Source organism: Camarhynchus parvulus, chromosome 9 (genome assembly GCF_901933205.1).
Source record: "Camarhynchus parvulus chromosome 9, STF_HiC, whole genome shotgun sequence".
Lineage (NCBI taxonomy): Eukaryota > Metazoa > Chordata > Aves > Passeriformes > Thraupidae > Camarhynchus > Camarhynchus parvulus.
This window is the reverse complement of record NC_044579.1, coordinates 8,692,812-8,718,698: the sequence shown is the minus strand read 5'-3', so window position 1 is coordinate 8,718,698 and position 25,887 is coordinate 8,692,812. Positions and strand designations below refer to the sequence as shown.

Below are 25,887 nucleotides of genomic sequence, written 5' to 3'. Positions count from 1 at the left end.
ACTGCTCAATAGCATTACTCAGTAACACTGCAATTTTTGATATACATATGGAACTGTCATGATTGGCTGAAAAAAACATAAAAGTTATTGAATTTCAAATTGCTTCCCTCCATTTTTTGTCCATTTAACTCTTCAATTGTAAGATTCATAGCATAGCATCTGCAAATGCAGCGCACTAAAGCAGAAGTGTTGCATGGAACTGCACAGAGAAGGCAAGAGGCGGCTGCTCAGGAAGGTAAGGCAAGAAAATGCTGCAATGTCACTGCTGCCCTGTGAAACTGCCCCTGTGTTTCCTGTTGGAACCTGAAGTTATTACTATCCACCCCAGAAAAAAAGACCAATTGTCATCTACACATTTTTCAAGACTGAATCATGCAAGACTGTATTTATCACATTTTCTTTTACTAACCCACACACACAAAAAAATGAGCTCATTAGAAAACTAACTGAAATGAGTGTCCGTGCCTGTAAATCTCAGTTTCTTGAAGCTTAATTCAGTTCTTAAGAAGCCCATGGATAGCATTAAACCTTTATATTTCAGGATCATAACACACATTGATTCCAATCAATAACCTTGATTTTGCAGAAACTTTTTGAGCTGAAAAGTGCAGACTGAAAAATTCATCAAGCCTGCTCAGAGAAATTATGATAAAATTTTGAAACAGACAACTTGTACAGTTGTATGTTAATCTCTTATTTAGTCTTGAAGATAACATTAGCTAGGCTCTTGAACAAAGTGTTGAAAATACTGTGTAATATATCAGTAAGCATGAAAAGTAAGTTTCAAGTTAAAGTTTGCTACACACTGGTACAAACCTCTCTGGTAAACTTATGGGATCCACAAATCAGTAAGGATTAAGTTTTTCCTGTTTCTTCCATTTATTTGTTCTTTTCTGCAGATTTAATAGAACGTGCATGGTTTCATCTGCAAAATTTGAACCAGGAGATTTTAAAACTTAGCATAAAATTAAAAATTTTTAAAAAGAAAAGTTACAAAACATCATATAATCTGATGGATAGAAAAATAATCTCTAACTAGTCTTCACATAATATCATAACCTAGGATATGATAAAAGGTGAAAGAAGATACTCTTCAAATTATTAAATTACCTTTTTTCTTATTAAAGACAATAATTGAGCTTTATGCTGCATGAACTCATTCTTTTACACCTCAGAGACCTCAGATATTGTGTAGATGTTTCTTCTTCTGTAATCACACAATAACTGTAGTACTTCAGAATGACAATAACTAACGCATTTCAGTATTTGACTACATGAAACTGCCTGAGGTGTTACCATTATGCAAAATTCTTGAAAACCTTGGATAACTATTCAATAATTGGCACTTTGACCCAATATCAAGACTAAGAAGGAAATAAAATTCTAAGTGAAAAAAGACAGGTCACAATTACAGATCATAAAAAAAAAGGGGGGGTGTGGCTTGGCTAACCACAAAGCATCACATAGTTTGGTTTTCTAGGGACTTCAGCTTGGGAAAACTCTAGATTACCAGAGAGAGATGGCTACAGCAAGCATATCCTTAGAACGAGTTTGGATTCAGTAGAAGAAACATCTCCACAAATCCAAATTTTCAGAAGAAATCGTAAACAACAACAAAAAAAAAAAAAGGCCAAAAAAGTCAAAACCAGTGAGAAGCTAAAATTTTGATAAAATGTTGGAGATTACTGAGATTTTTATAGCTCTAGTAGTGTGTCTCCTGATTTTGCAGTTCCTCAAGCTGCAATGGATGCGTACCCAGCTTCCTCCAGGACCAGTTCCCCTCCCCATCATTGGAAATTTGTGGCTGCTGGACTTCAAACTACGCCGAGAAACTCTCAGTGAGGTATTTATTTATCTCTGTGCTTGCAAATCAGTCTGAATCTATTTTAACTTAAATTGTGCATTGCATAGGAATGCCTTAAAATGATATTTTTTTAAACCTCAAGCTTGATTACCAGCCAGTTTCAAAGACTCTGAGGACCCTGCAGTATTAAAAATATTTCTGAGTATTAAACATCACCATTGCTTTAGTTCTTGCTATTTTCTCTCTCTTTTGGTTACATTCTCACAAACACTGTAATAGAATGGTATTTCATTGGCAGTTTCACTCTATTTCTGTGTTAATATCCAGCCCTGTAAGCTACCTCTGGCAGAGCTCTCCTTTCCTGACACCAGTGCCACTGGAACACCTCCATTAGAAGACCAAACATGTACCCTCAACAGACACTTTTTTTCCTTGTTTTTACAGCAAAAAGATTTCTTATCTGCTGTAAACAGGTTACTGCTAAAACAAAGCAGGAAAATCTCATTGCTGTCTACAGCACAACCAATTAAAACAATCAAAACTATTTTTAAAAAGTAAGGAATTTGCTTCCCAGTATTACAAGGGAAAATATAAGCACGATGTGAGGAACAACAGAGGAAAATAAGAAAAATCCTGGAAGCTAGGAACAGCTATAGAAAAGCTATAGAAAAGAAAGCAAGAACATTTCTTTCTTTGTAAGCTAGAGACAAGAAAATACCATCATTTTGGTTCATTAATAAAATAAAGAGAAAAGCTCTGGGATTTTGCCTGTAATAATTTGTTCCTTGATTCAGAGCTAACAAAGTAACCTGCTGGTTTTCTTTCTGTGAAATTGGAGAGGTGTTCTTCTGAGAGATGTCCTTAGCATCTATTCCATAAAGAGCAATTATCTTCTGTTGCCAAAGCACGCTAATAATAGAAATAATTTTTTTTTCCTAAAACCTGCAATTCAATTTGATGCCAACAAATGGGTTTAGTCACAACTACAGAAAACTCTTACATAAATTGGTATTTTAGTGCATGCTTTCCCTGGTTTATAGTTACAAATTTCCTGTTATCAACTCTTCAGTTAACCAACATCTATGGAAACATCTACACACTGTGGATGGGACAGACACCTCTGGTTGTGCTGAATGGATACAAAGCAGTAAAAGATGGCATTGTCACCCACTCAGAAGAAGTTTCTGGAAGACCTCTCACCCCTTTCTACAGGGATATGATGGGCGAGAAAGGTACAAAGTGTTACACAAGAATGAGATAGAACAAGGTGTAAAGAAGGAAGATGTTTTCTTGTGCACACACATCAGCTACTGCTGTACCAGGGCACAAGTGGGTCCTCACTGCAAAAGTGTTTCGTGCAGTGCTAAGCACGTTAAGGAAAAATCAAAAATTTATTGTCTTATAAAGCACATTACTCAGTCTTGTTCCTTCCCAATAGATGCAAAGGAATACTTGCCTGGAGAAGCTGCCCTTCAATTGTATAACTTCTAAACCAGGAGACTGCTCATGTAGAAAATCTCTATAGACAAAGCTGTTCAGTCCTCACCAAAACCCACTCAGTTTACAGGGATGCATTTAGGAGTAGGTGGGTGTCATAAAATCCTCAGACACCAAAACTCAGCTTCTAAAGTCATTGTATCTTGTTAGTGAAATACAACCTCATCTAAATCAAAATTTGCAGTGAAAGGATTTTCCCTCCCAGCAATGAACTAAATGTTTGTGAGTTTTTCAGGTATTTTCCTGACAAATGGCCACACCTGGAAGCAGCAGAGACGCTTTGGCATGACAATTATAAGAAGTCTGGCACTTGGTAAGAACAATCTGGAGCATCAAATTCAAAGAGAGGCCTCTCACCTTGTGGATATCTTCACAAATACAGAAGGTAAATTCACTAGAACAACAACACTTAGAGTTTTCCTGAAAGATTAGGGCTGCTAAAAGTTTCACAGTATATTTTTACAAGTACTATAGATACTGTCGATATTAGTAGAACTTTCACTGGCTTCTTAACTGCATTTTTTGCAAAAAATGTTTTGTCTGCACAGTGGGCAATATAAAATTGTTTCTTTTTAAATAAGGAGAGTTTAAAAAATGTTTATTATCAACACAGCTGGTAATGATTCTTACACTTAAGGAGCATAGAAAAACCTTCCTTAAAATACACAATGTATGACCTGCTGGAAGTCATTCTAGGACAGCAGGCTTTCAGGATTTGGCAGAGAAAGGACCCCAAAACAAGGAATGTATCATTCAGTTATCCAAAAAAATCTTCTTTTCAAGGTTTGGATGAAATAGAAACCAATAGAATTTTAGCAAGCTGCCAAAATAAAGCAATTAAATATAAATATTCTGAGCAGCCAAATCCCTCACCCACATCTTGTTCCATGTGAAAACACAGAGAGGTTACCTGAGGTCTCCTTCTAACTCCCCTTGGACCAGGCCCATCTCTCTTCTGAGAGCAACATTCACACATCTTTAAAATGTAGGAGATGAAAAAAATCATCTACCTCAAGTCCCTGTACAGCCCAACGCTTTACCTACCATGCAACCCCATCTCAATTTTAAACTCAATAAATGTATTTACTCTTTCCAAGAACAACCAAGAGCACTGGACTGAAGTCAGGGATGTATTTTCCATAGAAGTATACTTCAAAGGTTGTCCCTGCCATTGATATGTGTACTTGATTTACTTTTTTCTGGATTTAATCCTTTTCAATGGGAGATGTATTCCACCCTATTATATGAGCTTTGCCTTTTCAGTCTGTGGAAAAAAAATACATCTATGGTTGGATTGTTAAGCTGATACTTGAAAACCAAAAAGAGATAAGTAATTTCAACAGAACTAAGAAATGAAAACGCTGATTTTTTTTTCTGGGTTGGTTTTTTTTTGGGGCGGGAGGGGGAGGATGGTGAGAAATGTTTTGGTTTTAAACCGCAAAACTTAAATATCTACCTCCATATTTGAAGGCATATGCTCTAATTAATTGCTTGTGTTTCCACACAACCCAGACCACAAGTCAAAGAAGGGGAGCTTTTATGTTTGTCTACTCAAAACTGATTATCACTGTATTTTACAAGAGTAAAGAGCAGATTGAAAATTAAGATTCTGTGCACTTACAATTCATGCAGTTAATATATACTAAACTGGGGCTAACTTATGTGAAATTTTTCTAAAAATAGTCTGATCCCTTGTTGTTTTTACCATTAAAAAGAAGTCTTCCTCATTTTTCTTGCTGTAGTCTATTCTGAAGTTCTCACAGCACCTCCCATATTCACAGGCAAACCTTTTGACCCCCACACTTCCATCGTCCATGCAATTGCAAATATCATTTGTGCTGTTGTTTTCGGTCATTGCTTCTCCAGTGAAGATGAATCTTTCAGCAAACTCATCAAAGCTATTTATTCTGTGATCTACTTTCAAGGTACTATCTGGGGCAGGGTAAGAACCTACTTTTCTTGTTCCTTAAGATGCATTTGCACTTGACAAGTCAAAAGAAATTAAAAGTCAATTATTCACAAACATTTTCATTTCCAAATATACCATTTTTCTACAAGCCACAGTGAAGTAATAAATAAATACATACTTTGTATATGTAATTATTGGCTACTAATTCTTCTTTATGTCTGTAAATCCCATCCTAAAAATAAAATTCTAGATCATCACTGCTTTTCACAGATTTCCAATGAGCAATCATTTGCAGAACATTGTATTTAAGATTCCCAGTTCTTAAATGAAAGCAGCTTCTAAAATTTCATTTAGTCTTGCAAATCCAGAAAGGCAGTTAATAAGAACTAAGTCTTCAAATGGATGCTCTTTTCAAAAGACATCTTGCTTCAACTCATAATTCATAGTACCATCAAGATCTGAGTTATTCTGAGTTTCCTATAAGATACAGGTTACAACTTCATCACACCAAGAATAATATTTTTTAAGTTCTTGAAACCCTAGCTATTGTTTAACTTGTGCAGATTTTGGCACACTGGCATGCTAAAAGACTATCAGGTTCTTCCTAAAGGGATGCCTAAAAAAAATTACAGTAAAAAATTCAAGGTTGAGAAAAATCTGTTTGCCAGTCAGATTCAGCACTCAATTACTCACCCATTTTCAGAACCCCTGTTACATTATTAGGTATTGATCCAAAAAGTAAAATATATTCGTGTTCCCAGCATTTAATCTCTCTTACTTGTGTCTGTTGCCTCCCATCCCAGTTTGGTTGCTCACGTGTTGTGGTGACTTCACAATTATCAGGAAATCAGAAGTGGCATCTGACACTCTTTGCTTTCTGTTTAACACCACAGCTGTATGATGCTTTCCCATGGCTCATGCACCATCTCCCAGGGCCTCATCAGGAGGTGTTTGCATACAACCACTTCATGCACAGATTAGTCATGGAGGAGGTTGAGGCCCATGAAAGACAGAACACAGGTGATCCACAGGATCTCATTGACTTCTACCTGGCTCAAATAACAAAAGTAAGTATCTCTTTATCACATTCTCCCTTCCTTGGCTTCAATGCCTACTACAAACACTTGCTGTTCCAATAACTGCCAAAGGATTTTTCTATGCACGCTCTATTTGCGCAGAACTGAAGGTGTTTGATTTGATGGGCTGCTCACTGTTATCATCAAACAATGACAGTTTCTATGTGACTGGTGAAATATCTGAAATTATCTACTTCATAATCTTCTTGTGAATATGCCCTACAGACCAAGGACGACCCTTCTTCTACATTCAATAAAGAAAATATGGTTCAGACTGTGGTTGATCTTTTGCTGGGAGGGACAGAAACAACAAGCACCACCCTTCTCTGGGCACTGCTCTACATGGTACAATACCCAGAAATACAAGGTGAGCAAAAGCACCGTCAGAGAGAGCTGCATTCAACACCACAATGAACATCATTAGTGTAAGAATATAGACCAATCACTTGCAACATATCAAAAAAACTCTTAGCTATGCGCATGAATGGTGGTACATCAGCAATTAGGATCCAGAAAATGGAAGGTCAATAAATGAAACAAACAGGTGTTTCCCCATCTGGTTCACCAGAGACACTAGCAGAAATTAGTAGTAGCCAGAGTTTTATCTCACTAGAAGGGACTGGCAAGACAGAGTAACACGTTAAAAACATTTCATATGCAACCTAGTTTCCTCCTAACCTTCGAAGTAGAAAAGTTTTTAAAAGATACCCAATCTGATACATATTTATAAACAATGGAAATTATATCTGTCATTTCAAATTTTAATCCATTTTTTGAAACAAAAAATTGTACTATCCTCATCACCAAGTAGGTGTCTTAAATGAGACATCATCCTGTGATTTGGGGAGAAACACTCCCTTGATCAACTAAAACCTACACAGCAGTCAAACCATATGCCAAAGCATTTCATAGCAACATAATTTCTTTCATTTCCCTCGGACAGGACATTCTCATACAAAATGGGGGAGGTGAGGGTGGTGCAGAGTGGGAAATGAAAAGTATTTGTCTGCAGAAAAGGTTCAAAGAGAGATAGAGGCTGTTCTGGAACCCTCCCATGTCATCAGCTATGAAGACCGTAAGCAGCTGCCCTACACAAACGCTGTGATCCACGAGGCTCTCCGCTACAGCAACGTCACCTCCGTCGGTGTCCCTCGACAGTGCCTGAAGAGCACAACTCTGCTGAGTTTTCACATTAAAAAGGTACAGAGGATAAGGATACCCCCCCATTTCTTATATCTTTGAGCTGTTAATATTTAGCATTTATATGACATAGAGAGAAGGAAAATCTAAGGAATATAAGATCTCTGCTGCTTCTTGCAGGGCACGCTTGTGTTGCCAAATCTGCACTCTGTGGTGTATGACACTGAGCACTGGGAAACCCCTTGGAAGTTCAACCCAGATCATTTCCTAGATTTGGATGGCAACTTTGTGAACAAAGAGGCATTCTTACCTTTCTCAGCAGGTAACACCCTGACCTTGAATATTCCTGCTTGCTCTGTTTTGTGGCAAGATTGAAAATACTATTTCCAAGTTCTAAAATATACATTTATAAAAATGTATTTGACTAGATTGACTATTTGACTGATTTGAAAGATTTAAAGTCAGGTCTTTTCCTGTAAGAGAGACAAATATTGTGCATTTTGTATTTTTCACATATTCAAACAGAGGATAAATATGGCTGGGAGACAAAATGCTCTTTCTTTGGCATATCCAGGGTTCCTACCATAAGGATATCCAAGCTTATCTCCTAATGTGTTAAATCGAGGTAATTCCCTGTTCAATCCAGGTAATTACCCTAAGTCAGGAAATGTATTTATTTTCACCTTACAAAAAGGAAGGCCAGTGACAAAAGGAATATGATTTTTCAAAACATACAGAGAAAATCTGTGAAGAAGTAGTAAACCAAACCTCAGTCTCCCAAATCCTATGTTAATAGGCTAGCACCATGTTTTCTTGTATCTGTAGAAAACTAGCAAAATCCAGTAGATTTTGTAGGTTTTCAGTAGAATATTATTAGGCAATCAAAAAAAATAACTTTCCAAAAGCATATTACAATGTACAACTTAACTAACTTACAGTGCAAAATCCAGGGATTCAAAGATATGGAGGGGGAAAAAAGAGTGAAAAGCTGTATACAACAACTCTAGTGAGTTTCTCTAGCCTACCAGATTCTCCAACAAACTGACTATGAAAAACAGCAGCACAAAAGAGGAAAGTGGTGTCATTACTAAAAATCCCCAATAAAACCACTGGGAAACAGCTGAGGGGTTTTTGTGTTACTGTTGCATTATACTACTACCCACTTCTTGTAGAGAAATAGCAAAGAGCATATTGAGTAACACATGGTCAGATTAAATATAGTAAATCTAGGGGTTTTTTTTAATTCTATAAATTGTCAGTAAATCCTAAAATAGTCTTTGTAAAACAGGTATTTATCACCTTACCTCCTTCACTCACCAAACGACTATGAATCCAGACAATTAATTTGGGCTCCCATTTCAACTCTGGCATAGGACTATTTCTTGAACTTGCTCTGGTTTGTTTCCAGTTTATGTAATCTGAGCATTTAGATATTCTGAATATCTATCTTTGGTTTTCTTAGCCTGGGATATATAGATAGCCTGAAATATCCTGTAAACAATATGCCAAAATGAGTCACTGAGTCTATATATAACTGCACATTTCACTCCCTCAGCTCACACATCTGCCTCTGACAGTGTTAGGGCTACAAGGCCCCAACATACCCTTCTGAATTTCTGTTAAAGAAATCCTGATTACATCCTTCTCCTTGGCTTCAAAACTGCATCCCACAATGCTCCAGCCCTCCCTTCTCAACAACCATAAGGCTCTGAAGTATATGAATCTTTTTAAAATCTGGCTTAGCTAAGAAGCAATTCACAGCGCTCACAAAAAGAATCAACAATGGAAAGGGAGAATTGCATACATTCTCCAGGGGTGAAAAAAGACTAAACAAACCCCATAAAAACACCAAATCAAACACTTGATAGAAGTGCACGGTTTCTCAGTAAATGTTTCCCCACACTCCTCCTAAAGCATCTTCTGACTTTACAGAACAAAATAATTATCTTACATTAACAGAATTTATGAAACTCAGTAGAATTTTGTGCAAAGTTCTTGAACAGAATTTAACTTTACTCAACCAACTCTCTCGATTTTCCTCTGCAGGGCACCGTGTATGTTTGGGGGAACGGATGGCACGAGTTGAACTGTTCATCTTCTTTGCCAATCTCCTTCGGGCATTTACATTCCAGCTCCCTGAGGGGGTGAAGGAAATCAATCTGGAGTACATTTTGGGTGCAATACTGCAGCCACAACCATATAAACTCTGTGCTATTCCACGTTAGTCTGCAACACACTACAATGCTGAGAGACTTCAACCTGTTAGTAAGTGCAGATCCTTTAAAAACATGCTTCACTATCTCAACTCTCATCTACTGAACTTTCTGAAATGAAAGTAAGTCTATTTGCCAAACTGACATAATTGAGTCTTAGGCATACATAAACACACAATATCTCCAAATAAATGTATTTTCACACTCACAGTAGCAGTGAATTAGCTGTAGGATGCTAGAGAAGTGGCCTGTATCAAGTAGTTCCCTGCATGTGTGCTCTGTCAGGTATCACACTCCTAAAATGGGACAACTGCTCAGTAAGGATGCTTGAATAAAATTTTCTTCAGTAAGCTGGTACTCTTCTGAGTTCACAGGTCTTTTCTTAGATCTTCTTGCAGGAGGTAATAGAATATACACACATTTAGTGTTGATTTCTTTGTCTTTCACGCTCCCACAAAGCATTCTAAAGTGTAGCATAAACTTCACACACACAAAAATGATTATAGTATGGGGCCTCTCATAACCACAGCCCATTTAGAAATCCTTACATCTTTTTTTACTTCCTCAGTATCCAATTTCTATTTCATCACAACTCGGGTCCATGCACTTTCACAAAAACTTTTCCTTCTGTTTAGAAACACTGTTGTATGATCCAATAATTTCCTATTTGAAGAGAAAGGAACAGCTTTTCAAGAAATTAAGAAAATAAACAAGGATGTCAACAGTTGTTTTAGTAGGTACAGTAGAGATTTATTGCTCAGTGTTTTCTTTTGCTCTTTTTTCCACACCAACAGATGTGGAAGGGTTTGACCATTTAAAATTCAGCCGAAAGCATCCTAAATCCTTTCAATTTTCAAAGTTCAACAGGAGCTAGTAGAAATTATGGCAGGATGAAGTTAAAAGCAAAAGCAGAATACTACATATTTCTGGGACTAATGGAGGACTTGATTCTCCTTTCAAGTATTTCCCATTACTCCCTTCCACTAAGTGAAATCCCAGGGTTCTAACACATGGTAATGTTTGCTACCACAGAACCAATGCATACTTGACATAACTGAAGTATTTAACTTTTTAAATAAAAGCCATTTTAAAACTTTTAATGTTACTTTATTTTTATTGAGGAAAATATAACATTTAAAAATCCTGCTTGAATAAGAAACACTTTCAAACATAAATTAAGAAAAAACTCTTAAACTGCACATTTCTTGCAGCAAGGGCAGCTCTTCCATAAAACACATTCTTACAGATTTACAAAAGCAGTCTGATAGGATAATTCAAAAGTTTTCAAGTCTTGTCTTTTTTATTTCTAGCATTCATTAAAGAAAAACTCACCAAAAAAATTTTTCTTTTGAACCCACCATCTGCCTGGTTCCATAGAGGGCCCAAGGTAAAGTGCTCAGCAGCAGGACTGGCAGTGTCAGATACAAGCTTGGACTTTTTCTACTCCAGTGTATTTTGATGGTTCTTGAGGTATATCCTACCTGAAAAAAATACTCCAGTTTTTCCTCTATGTTCACCACCCCTTTGGTCACATGAAGTCATTCTGTCAGGGTGATTTTTTTCCCCCCCAATAAAATATTTCACAATCATAGAATGTTTATAGCTGGAAGGGACCGTAAAGATCATCTTGTTCCAATCCCCCTGCCATGGGCAGGGACACATTCCATGAGACCAGGGTGATCAGGGCTCCATCCAACCTGGCCTTACAAGTAGGTTTCATGGTTTTCTTCCAAAACCGTAGCTTGGGTTAAAACATGCACATGTTCTTCACCTGTATTTTTGAAGAACTGAGGTACATGATAATTTGCTGTACAATGCTCCTTCTAAAAATGTGGGAAGACCAAATATTCAGAGTGTTCATGATTAAGAGGTATTTTTTCACAAAGAAGTTGTTACAGGCCTGACAGTTGGCACCAGTGAAAAACAGCTGGGCTAAGAGCATCTTCTTGTTACTCCATTTAAAATTGAGATGAGCAAGAGATGAGGCATTCCTTGGCTTCCCAACGTTTCTTGAAATGACAGTGTCAGAATTCCACACTACCTTTTCATCACAGTTGTAAAGGAAACCTATAAGAAAATGTGAAATATAGAGAAAAAAAGCTATTTCATCAGGTTTTTTTTGTCAAGAAGGAATTAAAGTGAATTAGAGAAAGATTTAGAAACTAAGGTTAAAATGCAAGGTTTTCATCTGAAACATCCTTTGAAAATACCAAAAATTTTAAAATCTATAAATTCCATCACTTCAGTAACTAGAAAACACAGTCAAACTTTTAGAAAAATACTCTGACATCCAGATCTGCTCTTGTTACACATCTTTTAGAAATCACTAGCCCCAAGTTAGGCAAACTGCCTGGAACCCTCAGGAGCTAAACTCCTGAAAGTTTAAGACCAGTCTTTAGAAACACCCATATTGTTGAAGACTAGATTCAGACATTAGTTTCTCCCACTTATAAGAAAAATACAACTGCAATTTCCAGATTCTTGAAGCTGTCCTGAAGAATCTAAATGGTTTGTTTCTTTGATTCTGTTTCAATAAATAGTATAAAGAAACATAAGTTTGAATAGATTCCTTTTGATATAATCGCCTTGCAACATTTTGTTCTCAAAACAATGGTAACAAAGGACCTTCATTGCATAGTTCAGCTCCTAAATATTAAAGTAACAGGAACCATAAGGAACATACACACAGGTCTGTGCCCACTTTGTGAAGCACACAAAATCCATACTGTTTGTGTGATTTTAAGAAAAGAATGTAATCACTGGTCAACATGACTCACATTCAGAAAATGAGTAAGCCAATTCTAAACTTGGGTGAAGAGCTTTTCCTACAGTTTTTGCTTTGTTCAAATCTCAAAGGGAAAGACCCAAGCATCTAGATGGTCTTGTTCCACCTCATAAGCAGTGTGTTATCAAGGACATGTTTTGATCCACCAACCAAATCATGTATCTTCAAACTACTGTTAAAATAATACTTTATTTTTTAATTAAAAATATTTTAACCTAAGTTCTCCTCTGTACCCAATAAAAACACTGTAAGTATTAGTTACTCAGTATTCACATCCAACCCTTTTATATTACATGCCTATCTAATCAAGCAAAACAAAACCAAAATCTGAAATAGCTGTCATTAACTTGATGAAAACAACTTGCACTCCAGGAGGGATTATAATGGTGGGATGCTGTATGGGCTGACTGTAGGGAAACAAATAAAAACTTAATCTCATTTTGCTGCGGTTTCTTAGGTCTTTACAACACTATAACATCATTAGAATTTTAAAATCGCAATACAGAGAATACCAAATATCAAAACCAATCAGATGCAGGAAGGATACACATATAGTTAAAACAAGGAGATCTGTGGTGACACCAAGAATGAATACATCAAAATATATCCATCAAAATATATTACTTACCTCTTGTAATACTTGTCCAAGTGTCTCCTGACTGTGAATGCGCTTCCTGTTGAAAACCCAAACCACACTTATTTCTGCACAAAACACTGGGAATCTTGCAAATATCAAGTATATATCCCACTTCAAAAAGAAGTTATATCAGGCTTCATTCCACAACCTTTCCCTTAGCAAATGCTTCCTCAACTCTGTTGAGTCTTACTGCAGTCTTATGAAATTTACAATTCTGCTTCAGAGCTATTGTTATTCACATCATAGTTAGAACTACCTAGAATAAGTCTGGCTACTCATCACATTTTTCCCAAAAACAATCCTGAATTTTAAAAGGCATTGGTAACTTTCAGCATAAATCCTAACATTGATGATGCAGCTGGTAATGAATTACTTGAGTGTCATCTCCTGCAGCAAGACACATCTGATATTCAACAAGTGATGCAACATAATCAAAGTGGTAAGCAGTGCAGGCAAACTACAAAAATACAAGACTTCACTAAAAGCTTCCATCAAGATAACACATTACTGCAGTCATTTCCATGCATCCTGTAATACATGCACTAAAAAGACTAGAAAAGCAAATAAAAGGCAGCATAATTTCACCTGTCTATTTTGGTTGCTATGACCACTGTAAAATTTCCTTCTGTATTGGGCAAGTATGTAGAAGGTATAATGACATAACTTCCTGCAGGAAGCCTGCAGAGTCGGCTGACTTCCTGGGAATAGCAGTGAGGAACACAGCTCACCAGTGGCTCCAAGTGTACAAAAGAAGCAGTTTGTGGTTTCCAGCTGCTATTAGGCACCTGCAAAAAAGAATGCAAACATGCCTACTGTTTCATCTGTTTCAGTCTCACAGTTTTTCATTCCTAGGACACCACAATGTGATATGGTCCATCTCTATTCCAAATACTCACTCTGCCGTACAGCACTAGAGAGAAGAGGAATAGAAAAGCTTCCAGAAAACCCAGATGGCAGTACTAAGAACAGATGAATCATTCCTAGCCTGTTTGTAGACAAATGTATAGAACCCACCACTCACATAGCTGTAGAGCTCTCTCTGTTTTCTAACCTTACTCTTCCCTGCTGCAGCCTAATGCACTTGTTTTCTGCCTCAGGGATCTGCTGAACAGACTGTGTCCTTCCTATATCTAGTAGTCTTTCCTGTACTAAAAAGTCATATTAGATTTCATCTCAGTCTGCTATAGGAATATAAAAAATAGCAATCTTTCTTCTCATATTGTGTACTTGAAGTTTTATGATTACTTCTGGTGCCCAACTCCAGACTTTTCACTTAAGCAACAACTTTTTTTGAAGCACATTTTCTAAAAATAAAGCTACCTTTCTCTGTGAAATAGTTACTTAAGTTACTTAAGCAGCTTCTCAGGTTACATTTATGCAGTTGAACACAGGCACACACATGTTGAATCTGTATCTATCCAAATCAAATCAAATCTTGTTTTGTTTCTGATCACCTGCTCAAGATATCACAGTCCTTTTGATCCAATATAATTTGCCTATAAACATTTAATTATTAGACACAAAGAAAGTAAGTTTTTATGATGAATTACCAAAAGGTTTGGTCCTCAATCACTAGGGCACCAAGAATTCTTTGCAAATCCTGAAAAGAGTTCATCATTGCTAAAACTAATTTAGAATCTTGTAAGAATTCAGTGGAACCAATTATCTGGTTACTATGCAATGTAACTACCTCAGTTATTCCGTATCTTTCATGGGCATTACTTCCAGAGTCAGCCTGTGTTTCTCCCAGAAACAGCAAAACCCTTGCAAACTGCAAGGAGCCCTGTGTTACCAGGCTAACCTTCACCTTTGGCAAACAAGCAATCAAACTGACCAGAAGCCTTACCTGGAAAATATGGAAACCTATTGGACAACACTTGCTATCCAGGCAGTGCTGACGGAGGGTGACTTTCACACTGCTTTTCCCTGGTCCTGCAGGAACGGAGAGGGGAAAGCAGGGATTGGTATGGAAGGAGGGGAAGTTCCTGCTACCTCCAGCATTTAGCCCATTCTTCCAGCATCCATGCAGCTGCACTGTCTCCCATTCACCAGCTGGGAGTTCTTCACAGAGGGCAGCATCCATGGGTGGTGGCTTTAGTTCACTATCAAACATAAGAGAGAAAAGAAACAAAATTATATAAAACATATACTACCAGAATATAAACAAATCTGACCAGCTTTTAAACAGCTGTCAACACTACATTTTGCCTCTACCTATAGCACTAAGCTGCAGTTTAGAGTCAAGATGTTACTCATCTGCCTACTTCTTGTTAGTATTTTAACAAGAGGTAGTAGCAGCTTCACGACAAAAACAAGGAGCTGGGAAACTTGCATGAATTCAAAGACAATACAATGCTGTTATACAGCACTCTGCACAATTCTTCAAAGTATTTTGAACATTCCCACGTAGTGCTACACTTGTATTTATGTCAACAAATTTAAGAAACGTTCTGTTTTGTTTTAAACCTACCTGAGAGAGATCCTTCCTGTTGAAAATACACGAAGTAAGAAATTCCCTACTGCATCTTTCAGAAAAGTGCTGGGAACAACAAGATAAAAGCCAGGTGAAAGGTCACAGCACACATGGACTTCTCTGTCGTAGGAATGGCAGACAGTACCTACAACTGGAGGAGCAGAGAGGGTCTTTGGAAGGTTAAATCGTTTCTTCTCCACCTAGAATAGATGCATAATGATGTGTGGTGGTTTAGGAAAAATGACTAGCTTATAATAAAACTAAAAATTATCAAATATTGTTTAAAACATTTTTGAACATGCATACATTTACAAATTAAACAAAGACAAGAGTATCAGCAGATGACCTGAACATCAGAGAGAAGTAGGAAGAGTTAATATTCAGGAGTAAATTTAGGAATGGCTTCAAGCAATCAGCCCAAAATGTCATGCACTAGTTTGGAACAGTCCCAAGTGCTCAGTGATAAGAAGAAAGTACTAGTCCAGTAATAGTTTGTACAGACAGTAATTGTGAGATAAATAGAATCATTCCAGCATAAACCAGAGAAAAAAAATTTGTGACTAGTTGAATCACATCACTGGCATAGGAAATGAATGACTTTACTCAAATGCTTCAGTATTGCTTTTAAACTTCTATTTGCAAAGAGAAAAATGTCACTTTAGTGTTACCTTCCAGACATGCAATCCCACAGCCTGGTAATTCTTTCCCTGTATGCCTTCAGTCAAAGATGGATTCTCCTCTGCTAAGCGAGCTGGATTCTGAATCCTTCCAGCCCAGTCAGTGCTGTATTTCCTGTGTTTTTGCAGCAGAGCAATGCACACCTCACTGGACTCACACACCCTCAGCCAGAACTTGGGGTTGGTAGGGAAGCTGCTGTTGTTACGGCAGCCACCTGCAGACTGGCCTCTCACCCAGGATCCAAAGAGATTCTGAGAGTGATACAGCACTTTCTCTAAGAAAATAAGAAAATCATGGTGAGGATTTCAGACATGGGAGTTGCTTAATTTTACACAACAGGTATATGGCAGAGATTGCCCAGCCCAAAAAACATGCTGTGATAGCCTGACACTTCCCCAAAACAAAAATTCACGACCAAGATTTTGAGAGGCATGAGAATGAATGCCACAGTTGGTAATGAAAGACTAATGACATAATTTTTACAAGAAACTGTTACTAGAAATCTCAAGTGTATATACAATTAAAAACAAAACATCACAGGACTGTCTAGAATAACAGCCTTCTAGACAGATGACACTAATCTTTAAACCAACTAGCAAATAACTAGATTTCCTAGAAACATCAATGGCTTCTCTAAAGATCTTTAATTCCTCTTGTCCTTCTGTTTTTCAATAGAGACAGAAAAGGATCTACAGGAGAGGGGAAAACCAAGAAGGAGAAATTATGGTCTCTTTGCACCCATTTGCAATTCTAATCAATTCTTCCCCTTGACATGTTATTTGCATGAGAAAGATGTCTTCTCATATCACACCTGTATAGAGGCTCTGAAGTAGTCCTTCCTCATTGACTGGAAAGCCCACAGTAATCTCATCAAATTCCCTGAAAAATTCCTCTTCATCAACCCAGAATTCTCCTTCTTGGATCTGTGAGAGGAGTTCTGAAGCAACTACTGGATCTAGCTGGTTCCAACCTTGACCACTGCACATAAGACAGGAATTAACATTCAGCTCTCTGTCCAGTAGAGTTCAAGAACAATGTTCTACCAAATATCTTATGGAGCAGGACAGCAAGAAGAGATTTCTTCATTTTATTGTGAAATAATTGCACTGACAATTTCTCTGCACATTGCTGGTCAGTGAGAGGGATCATAGGAAACACAAGTCATAATGTATCAAAGAAAACTTAGAAACAGCCTAATACCAGACTGGATGCAGAACAGACTTCTGGGTGAAATAGGTGCTTTGTTTACAACAGTCTCTACAGTAAGAAGTCTGAGAGCAAAATAAAGGCTTTTAACTGTTGTTTAAAAAAGAGGCAAAAAAGTAAAACAAACTGTGCTGTCATTGTTCTGAAAAAAATTTAATGCTTTACAACAAAATCTGCCATTTGTATTAAGCAACTGACTACCCTCATGAATCTGCTTGCCAAGTCTTGATAAACCAAGAATTTAAACGCCTCATTATTTAGGGCTCATTAAAAACTAGTAGTTCCAACATTTTCCATTGTTTCACTAGCAAAAAAGAACAATTCTGCACTTGAATAAAACAGGGCTCTAAGGCCATCCAATGAAACCTTATCCTCTTGCAACTATATGGCAACTTACTCTTTGACAAAGAAACTACAAGAGACCAAGTGTATAACCAAAACACTCTCAAAGAAAAAAAATCAGCTGAAGTCTCAATAAATGCAATTAAATTATCTTTCTAACTCAGGGAAGAAAAATATTTCTACAAAAATGTTCCTGAGCATCACCATATTGTTAACATATTTTAATGCTGAACTCTTGTTGCTTGTGTCAAGAATTGCATGTTCTTTTGTATAGACAAAACACGCTAACATTTTCCAAAATAAGCAAGTAGGATCTGCCCTTTCATTCTTGTTACTTTTCTATTTGAGCTGCTACACATATTTCTGCAAGACCTTTAAAACAGTTCTCTTCTTTATTTCTACTTTATATGGACTCAGTTCCAGCTTCTCCTATTTATATCAATCTACAGAAATGAGATAACACAAGCAACAAGCAAAAGCATCCTTCCTTCTGCTATAGTTTTGTAATTACTCCTTTGCTTGTTTTCTGCAGGTGAGCCAGGAACAAATGAGAAGAGACAAGTAAAGCTGAATGACTGCAAGAAACAAACACGACTAAAGATACTTAAATCAATGGCAGAACATCAAAAAAGCACAAAAATCAGAAACAGAAAGTTAGCCAACACCTTAAGTTTGTCTCTATAAAAAGATATGATTTAATAAAAAAGTTATTTAAAAAATTAGATTGCAAGAACTAAGAGATTAAATTTAGTAGCCTCAGAACCAATAAGCTGTGTGAACTCCCAGCCCTCTAAAGAATTGCACACACACTGAATCCACTCTCCTGCTAGAGATTATTAGCAGTGTTTGCCTATGTAATACATAGATAAGCTTTGTGCTTCAGAACTTAGACAAATGGTTTTCCAAATGAATATAAAACTGCTCACCCCTCACACCAAGGCCCTTTCCAGCACCGCCTCCCCCAAGGATTTCGTATTCGTAGCAGGAAGATTTCCTTGCCTGACACTTCAGAGAGATTCAATGTGTCTATCACAATAAAGGCATGAAATTCTCCTAGTTCACTTGCGCCTGAATAGAAAAAAAAAACACTTGAAAATAAACAAAAGAATCTGTTCCATATCTTACAATAATATTAGTGAAAGAAGGCAGTTTTGCAATAAAATGAAATTGGTTTTAAATCTGTATTACAACAGCACAAAGAAACCTCAAAAAGTTCATTTTAGTGACTATAAAGAAATAAAGTAACATTGCAGAGTGTATTAACTTGCTCCTTGATCTCAAATCCCTACAAATTCACTGTGCTAAAATTAATTGAGGTTTTCAAGGTTGTTTTTGAGATGTTTTTTTGAGGGAGTGCATTTTGGGGGGGATGTATTTGTTTTTGAGAATTGACTACATTAGCTTCTAATATAAAAAGCACTCCTCTAAATCAGCCCCCATCCCGAACTCAGTAACATCCTTAAATCTCCATTTATCCAAACGTTTCAAGTTGTACCATGAAACTGGCAAGGTACTAGAATCAGCATTTGTATTTGCTGGCCGCCTTGTGCTTTGAAGCCTGTTAATAGAGACATTTACTATCACCTTGTCTGGAGTTGAGGACTGAACAGCTTATTACACACTGTTCCTTCAGATTCATTAATCTTCTAAACACTGCTTTCTCCAAAACCATGCCAGTCTTCTCTTTCTCCACATTTTTTCCAGGGCCTTTCAGGGTCCATCTTTCAGCAATTCCTCCAGTCAGATCAACCAAAGCATCTGCCACCTGTCCTGCCCACAACTGCTCGTAAGATCCATGCACTCTAAAAATTTTAACAAAAAAAAAAAATAGAAAAATACAAAGAAAAAGTTTGTACACACAGCAGAACAAAAGAAACATAGTTGCTACACACTTGCAACCCCACTCTCTATCACAATCATGACTGTGTGTGACCTCATAACCCAAAGCAGGCAAGAGAAAGCACATACTATCTTATTTATATAGAACACAACATCTAAAGAATATGTAAGCCATTGGATATTCCACAGCTTGATGGGAAGTTTTTTACATTCTCTCTATTCTATACAAAAAACTGCTGTTGTCTAGTACTAGTGATTTGTACCTTATTATCCATGCTGTAAATTATCTTTTGTGATATACTAACTGCATTGTCTATAAATAGAAATATTTCTTCCTCTTCAATTATTCTTTATTCACTCTGCACAAATAACTAGGGCAGCACTTCCCTCAATAACCTAAGCAAACCAAGAGACTGCCCCACCTGATGTAGCAGATGCAAAAATATAGCAAAAGAAGTCAAGACTAAAATAGAGTTATAAGATTGAACAATAAGACCTCTGCAGACAATAAATATTACATTTCAAACCTACAGAGAAGCTTTAACATGACATTGGTGCTACACAGCTTCTGCTCAATCTACAGCTAAGTTACTATATAACTGAAGTCTGCCTCTGCCCTCTGCTGGCAATCACAAAATCTTCTGCTCAGATTCTTTGGGACATTAGATATCTATCTTACCAGTGCATTTCGTCTCCAAATTGCTTTGTGTTTCTGGACACCTTTTCTGCTGATGTGCCATAAACCACTAAATAGCTGCATTTTCTTTCTAAAACAGTAAACTAACAAATTATACAAAAGAGCAGTGACACTCACACAACCAGAGCCTCAACTAGCACAAACTCACTCAATGTTGTTGCTTTCCATGAAAATATCTGCATGGTTTCTGCTTTTCATTGAGCTCTCATCTTCCCTAGTAAAACATCTTCAGATAACTAATGGACAGAGACTTAAACATCATTTGAATCCTGAAAATTCATTGCAGCTTACTTTTCACCAGAATTACCTCCCTAAGACTATCTTACTTCATATGCAACTGGAAGCACACCTTACAGACCTACAGTTTAAAGAGCAACTTCTGCACAAGCCAGGATGGGACCACCAGCAGCCACAATACTCAGATCTATGCCCAAAGCAGCTGGGTAAAATAAGCAAGCAGAAGAAATATACAAGTATTGTAGTTCTACTTCCATCAATAGCAGCGTCCACATACTTTGCATAAGCTTTTTCCAGTAGTGGAAGCCAAAACAAATCCTCTGTCTGACACTGGGAAAAGCAGAGTTTGCCCCCAAGGCAAGGCAGGCGATCATCAATGGTCACTTCCACCCAGTGGCCAAACTGCCACACCCGGCACGTGAAGCAGCCTTGGTAGGACTCATCTGTCCAGCTGGGCTGGCCTGGAGGGATCACCTGCAGGGCAAAGGCCAAAATCAAGGCCAGCAATGAATTAATGAAGTTTATTTTCTGAAAAAAAATAGTTTAAAATATACTGAATTTGTATCAGCCATTTGTAACAAACACAGTAAAATACATGATAACAAAAGCAGTGAAACTGAGCACAATGAAGGCAATGCTCATATGGCAGCTTGGGACTGCAGAACAATACACAAATGTCAATTAGGTGAAGAAAACTTCTCTAACATGAAACTTCTCCATACCTTGTTCAGTAAGTATTTGCTCTTCTGCAAAGCTACACAGGCACACAGGAACCAACAGTCTCCCAAAATTCCTTGTTTTACTTGCACATCCTGCAGATTGTTTGAAAATAACCGAGGAGAGGAACAAATGTCCTAAAATTAAAGAAGAGGAGTTAAAGCCAAATCCTGCATGACATTCTAAGCAATTCTGAGTTTCAGGGACTGGGAGGGCTTCAGAGATCTCTCATAAAATAAGGGAATTTTTTTACCTCTAGAAAATTTCCTTTTCATACACAGCCTAAGTTAAAAGTAACAAATAAATGGCTTGTGGGGGTATTTTGCAGGTACTTCATGAATGTAAACCCAGATCTCACACGACTTTTAGTACACAACCATCAGGTGCAACCTTAGCAAAAGCAGTAAGAAGTGAAAGACTACATAATTCATCAGCTCCTTGCTAGACTTATGATCAACTGTGACAGGGCTGATGCTAGCCACATTAAATTGCACATCCCAAGTAACAAAATTCTCAAAATTAGAACAAGGGAAAAACCTTTCCTAGGGCACAGAAAAATAGATTAGTTGGCAGCACAAAAGGAAATTTCAGATGCAAAGTCCTGAACACTTAATCTGACCTGAAAGTGAGTTTGTGAAAAGGTTCTCCTTATACATAAACACTGCAAGAGAGGGAAATTAACTCAACAGCCCCCAGCAGCAATCAAGGTGTAAAGAACAAAAGCAGGAAGCTGCACACTCAACTCCATGGAATCATTAGTTTGCCAATTACACCTGATAACCAACAGCTCTGTCGCTGTCCTACAGACAGCGTCAAACACTGGGGAAAAAATACAACTCAAGACAACATGCCTTTTTCCTCAATTACATTTTTATAGCCATTTTTTCCCCTCTACACAAAGGCAGTATCATAAATACTTCACCTTAAATGGGTGTACTGCAGAAATGCATTCTAAAGCTTTTAGCTCTAATACAGCTTGCTCTGCAACCCAGCTATAAGTTTAAAAGCAATACAAGTCATATGACAAGCTATAAACTTTAAAAGTTTTCTTTCCTGTTTTCAAAGAAAGCAACCACAGAAAAAGCAATAGGCTTCTAAAAATTCTAAAATACAACTACTTATTTTCAAGTCTGTTATGTAATATATCAGAAAGTTTGGGAATGACATAATGCTGCATCCTAACTTGGTATGCACATAATTTGCATAATGAAACATATTTATAATAAAATATCTGAATTTCTCCTACTGCCATGAAATTTAAAAGCTCTACAAGAGGATTTAAATCAAGTCTACAAACAAGCACCTAGACTAAAAACTGTAACTCACGTATCGCTAACGCTGACATACATTGGTTTTATCACTTCTGTATTTCCAAACAAATAATCAGTAGTCATTCAATGCAAATGTGCATTTACTACCTAAAAGCCCAATTGTGCTAAAATTAGCCTTTTATACCTTAAAACTCACCTTAGGTCTCAACCAAGAGATCTCGCCTCTGAATTGGGCCAGCGGGGTACAATAATTAAAAAATATGGAGGTATCACTGGCCGGAAAAGTGGGGTCTGTGTAAAGGTCTCTTGCCACCGTTAACTGCTTTTTCTCTCCCAGCATTTTCAACACAGCCCTAAGCAGCTTTGCCGGCTATTCCTACGACTTTATATCGCCAGGCACCAACCTGCAACAGAAGCGACTGTTACCGAGGAATCACAACAGGGAAACAACCTGGCATGGCGGATTTATTTAGGGATGGACAGCCTCTCGCTGTAACACGGACCACGTGGATCCACCACGGTGCGGCTTCTTCCAGCACCTGATGCCGCCCTACAGCGCTCAGCTGGAAGACAAGGGGGCCTCCTCATGAGGAGACCTACATCCGCTTAGGTCCCTTACCCTGCTCTGCGCAAACCCTCCACACAAAGCTCACTCCCCCCACCCCTTTCGTCACACCCAGCCCAAATAGGGCCCCTCCGCACACGCCTCCTCGTGCCCCCCAGCCCTCCGTCCCCGCAAGAGGTGCCGGCCCGGCCGCCCCCGCTCCCGTTCTCCCCTCACCGCGGGGCGGTCCCGCCGCCATTGCCCGGGGCGGCCGTTACCCGGCAACGCCGGCACGCGCGGCACCGCCCAGCCCGCGCATGACGGACGGCGCCGCTGACCAATCAGCAGTTGGCACTTGCGCGCGCACCATGCGTGGGCCCCCGCCTCCCCGGCTGAGGGAGTTTCCCTGGCCGGGGGAGGTGGGAGGGCGCTCCTTTGGGGCGCGGCCCATGGGCACCTGAGGTACGGGCTCCTAGGGCAGAGGAAAATGAAACCAAAGTGTTTCCATGAAGATTGTGACAGAGAAACACAGAGAAATTGCTGGCCCTCATCGAGTGCTTTCCTGACATAATGGCACAGATCACATTTTCGGATAGTTTATCACCATATAGTCGTCCACGGGCTGAACCGTCAAATGCGATCTGTTAATTTCCATATTCTGATAGCTACCACTGACCAGTGAAATAGAAGAAGTGCCTTAAAAATACTGCCTAGCTCAGGAACAAAGAACAGAAATGCAGAAATAAGGGCCCCATGCGGCCGTCCTTCAGCACACCAAGGTTTTGGGTTTCAGGGCATGCTGGAGGAGGCTGTTGTCTTTTTCATGTTTGGGCCTTTCACATCAGGGTTTCTCAAGGAGCTCAAGTGTGGTCAATAAAGAAGCTGCTGAGCCACTGTGGAAGGATGAGGTGTTTACCAAAAAATCTGCCATCACACTTGCCTGTGATGAGGTGTTTGAGTCTAAGGTCACCCGGTCCTTGGGTAGAGAGGTCATCTGAACAAGAGAGCCACAGAAAACACGGGCCTGACTGTTTTTTGTCAGACATTAATGCAGAAATCCTCCTCTCAAGCCAACCCTGGCAGATGGAAATGCTCTCAGGTAACTGCAGCAGCTGTCCACCCCCCTGACATTCAGAAAGAGATTCTCTGCCCCTTGGTCATGCCTGTTGTACAGACACGAGGCTTCTCCCCTGCACACTGCAAATTTAATCAACAAACAAGACTTTTCACGTTGGAGTTTTGACCCTTTTGGGAGCAGAGGAAACCTTGCTGGCAGTAAGAATAACCCTCTTGTCCACGGCTCATGTGAGGGAGCTGCAGCTGCGCGGCTGCAAGTGGGCAGCACAGGAGAGCTCTGTTGGGGGAGGGAAAGAGGAAAAAAAGGCCTCTGTGTCAGGAACAGTGAGGCTCTGATCTGTGCGATTTCACCCCTGCATTCTTTAGGAAACAGCGATCACACAACTGCATAAATTCCATTAGAGGACCGATTCTAGAAAGCAGGATAAATGTTGAGCTCTAACTGTAAATACAGGAGGTCCAGCCTGCAACAATTAATTAGTTAAATACCTAACTATTTATTTATGAAGGTATTAGAAGAAGGAAAGAGATATATATTATCTTGGTCTCTCAGATACCTGACACGCTTTCCCTGCCCCACTGCAAGGTTGGAAAGGGCTGAATTAATACAGTATGCAATTGATGATTTTTTTTGTTAACACAAAACTCTTTGCAATGAGAGCAGCAGAGAACTTTCCCTGTTGCCTCTTGGCAATCCTGCTGGATTAAACTGTTCCTGAAGATAAAACACAGGTCTATTTAGACAGGTCTTGAAGATAACATTTTAAGACAAAATTATACTTGCCTTGTTGTCCCAGTCCACTTTAATGTAGGTGCTTCATTTCTCATTGGAAAGGAAGAAAGAAGACTGAGAGGGGTTGAGTCCCATTGCTATAGAAATTTAAAAGGGATTTTTGTCCAGCTTAATAACCAGCTCATTTCCATGTGAATGAAGATGATCCTTTAGAATAGTGTTTGATATTTTCATGGCTGTTTGCCAGTTTTGGGGTTTCATCAGTCCCATGTTTGCTTTTGTCTCCAACTCCCAGTGGTTCAAGGACAGGGAGAGGAGTAAAAGTAATCGAGCAGCAGTGGCTGGGCCCAACGTGTGTGTTTGTTTCTGCAAATGCTGACACATGGAAGCTGTTCGCAAGGGAGCTCTTGCAATTCTCTGAATCCTGATACCAGGATTAGGAAGGCACAGCAATACCGAGCTGACAGTGATCAGAGCTGTATCAAAGGAACAGCACAGAGTGTCTTTTTGCTTAAGGGAAATTTTGGAGTGGGTATTTGGGGTTATAGACCTCTCTCATTGCTTCAGGCACACACAGAGGTAAAGCACAGCTCCAAATTTTCAGCCTGGCTACCACAGCACACAAGATGCTGCACCTCAGTAAATATGATTTTGGAAAAGGGTCTAGTGCTCTGCAAACCCCACTAATGCCATTCCATTTTTAGAGAAAGACTTGTCTCTAGTATGTTGGAACACCTTCCTTGTTGGACACAGAGCATATTATGTTCAACATAATCCTAATTCTCTGGACAAGAAATCAGAGGTCTAAGACTTGAGTTTTCCAGTGCAGAAGGCAGATGCAGGAAGAGGACTAAAGGGAAGTGTTCACACAGGCTCAATCATTTATTGCCACTAGCTAGTATCCCTCTGTATAGAGTGAAAAGTCACCTCCAGAATATGGAATAGCTTTTCTCTACTCCCTTTATTTTTAAAAGGTTCTCATGTCCAGGTAAGACATATGTTAACAGGTGCC

At 38.6% G+C, this 25,887-nt stretch overlaps 2 protein-coding genes across 2 annotated transcripts; one reads left to right on the top strand and one right to left on the bottom strand.

The window, feature by feature from the left end:
• The first annotated feature begins 1,642 nt into the window (after positions 1 to 1,642).
• LOC115906832 (cytochrome P450 2J2-like) lies at positions 1,643 to 9,651 on the top strand. The gene is made up of 9 exons (XM_030954335.1): positions 1,643 to 1,843; positions 2,874 to 3,036; positions 3,537 to 3,686; positions 5,083 to 5,243; positions 6,104 to 6,277; positions 6,512 to 6,653; positions 7,299 to 7,486; positions 7,607 to 7,748; positions 9,473 to 9,651. The coding sequence occupies exons 1-9, from the start codon at positions 1,673 to 1,675 to the stop codon at positions 9,649 to 9,651; spliced, it is 1,470 nt and encodes a 489-aa protein (XP_030810195.1). The 5' UTR covers positions 1,643 to 1,672.
• A 261-nt stretch (positions 9,652 to 9,912) lies between these two features.
• On the bottom strand, positions 9,913 to 23,551 carry CAPN10 (calpain 10). Its single transcript, XM_030954825.1, has 13 exons — positions 23,303 to 23,551; positions 22,718 to 22,925; positions 21,256 to 21,387; positions 20,811 to 21,007; positions 19,345 to 19,562; positions 18,687 to 18,828; positions 17,024 to 17,190; positions 16,203 to 16,486; positions 15,532 to 15,734; positions 14,908 to 15,163; positions 13,647 to 13,846; positions 13,053 to 13,098; positions 9,913 to 11,706 (listed from the first exon to the last, which is right to left on the bottom strand). Exons 2-13 carry the CDS (start codon positions 22,859 to 22,861, stop codon positions 11,677 to 11,679), a joined length of 2,019 nt encoding a protein of 672 aa, XP_030810685.1. The 5' UTR covers positions 22,862 to 22,925; positions 23,303 to 23,551; the 3' UTR covers positions 9,913 to 11,676.
• Positions 23,552 to 25,887: the final 2,336 nt, after the last annotated feature.

Bases quoted from the DNA above. Each gene is read 5' to 3' on its own strand.
- LOC115906832 (XM_030954335.1), top strand. From the start codon at position 1,673: ATGTTGGAGATTACTGAGATTTTTATAGCTCTAGTAGTGTGTCTCCTG. The intron at 3,037-3,536 runs GTACAAAGTGTT...TGAGTTTTTCAG, and splicing joins GGATATGATGGGCGAGAAAG to GTATTTTCCTGACAAATGGC. The intron at 6,278-6,511 runs GTAAGTATCTCT...TATGCCCTACAG, and splicing joins ACCTGGCTCAAATAACAAAA to ACCAAGGACGACCCTTCTTC.
- CAPN10 (XM_030954825.1), bottom strand. From the start codon at position 22,861: ATGCTGGGAGAGAAAAAGCAGTTAACGGTGGCAAGAGACCTTTACACA. The intron at 21,388-22,717 runs GTGAGTTTTAAG...CTTTAATTTTAG, and splicing joins TCTCTTGGTTGAGACCTAAG to GACATTTGTTCCTCTCCTCG. The intron at 17,191-18,686 runs GTGAGCAGTTTT...TCTTATGTGCAG, and splicing joins AAAGGGCCTTGGTGTGAGGG to TGGTCAAGGTTGGAACCAGC.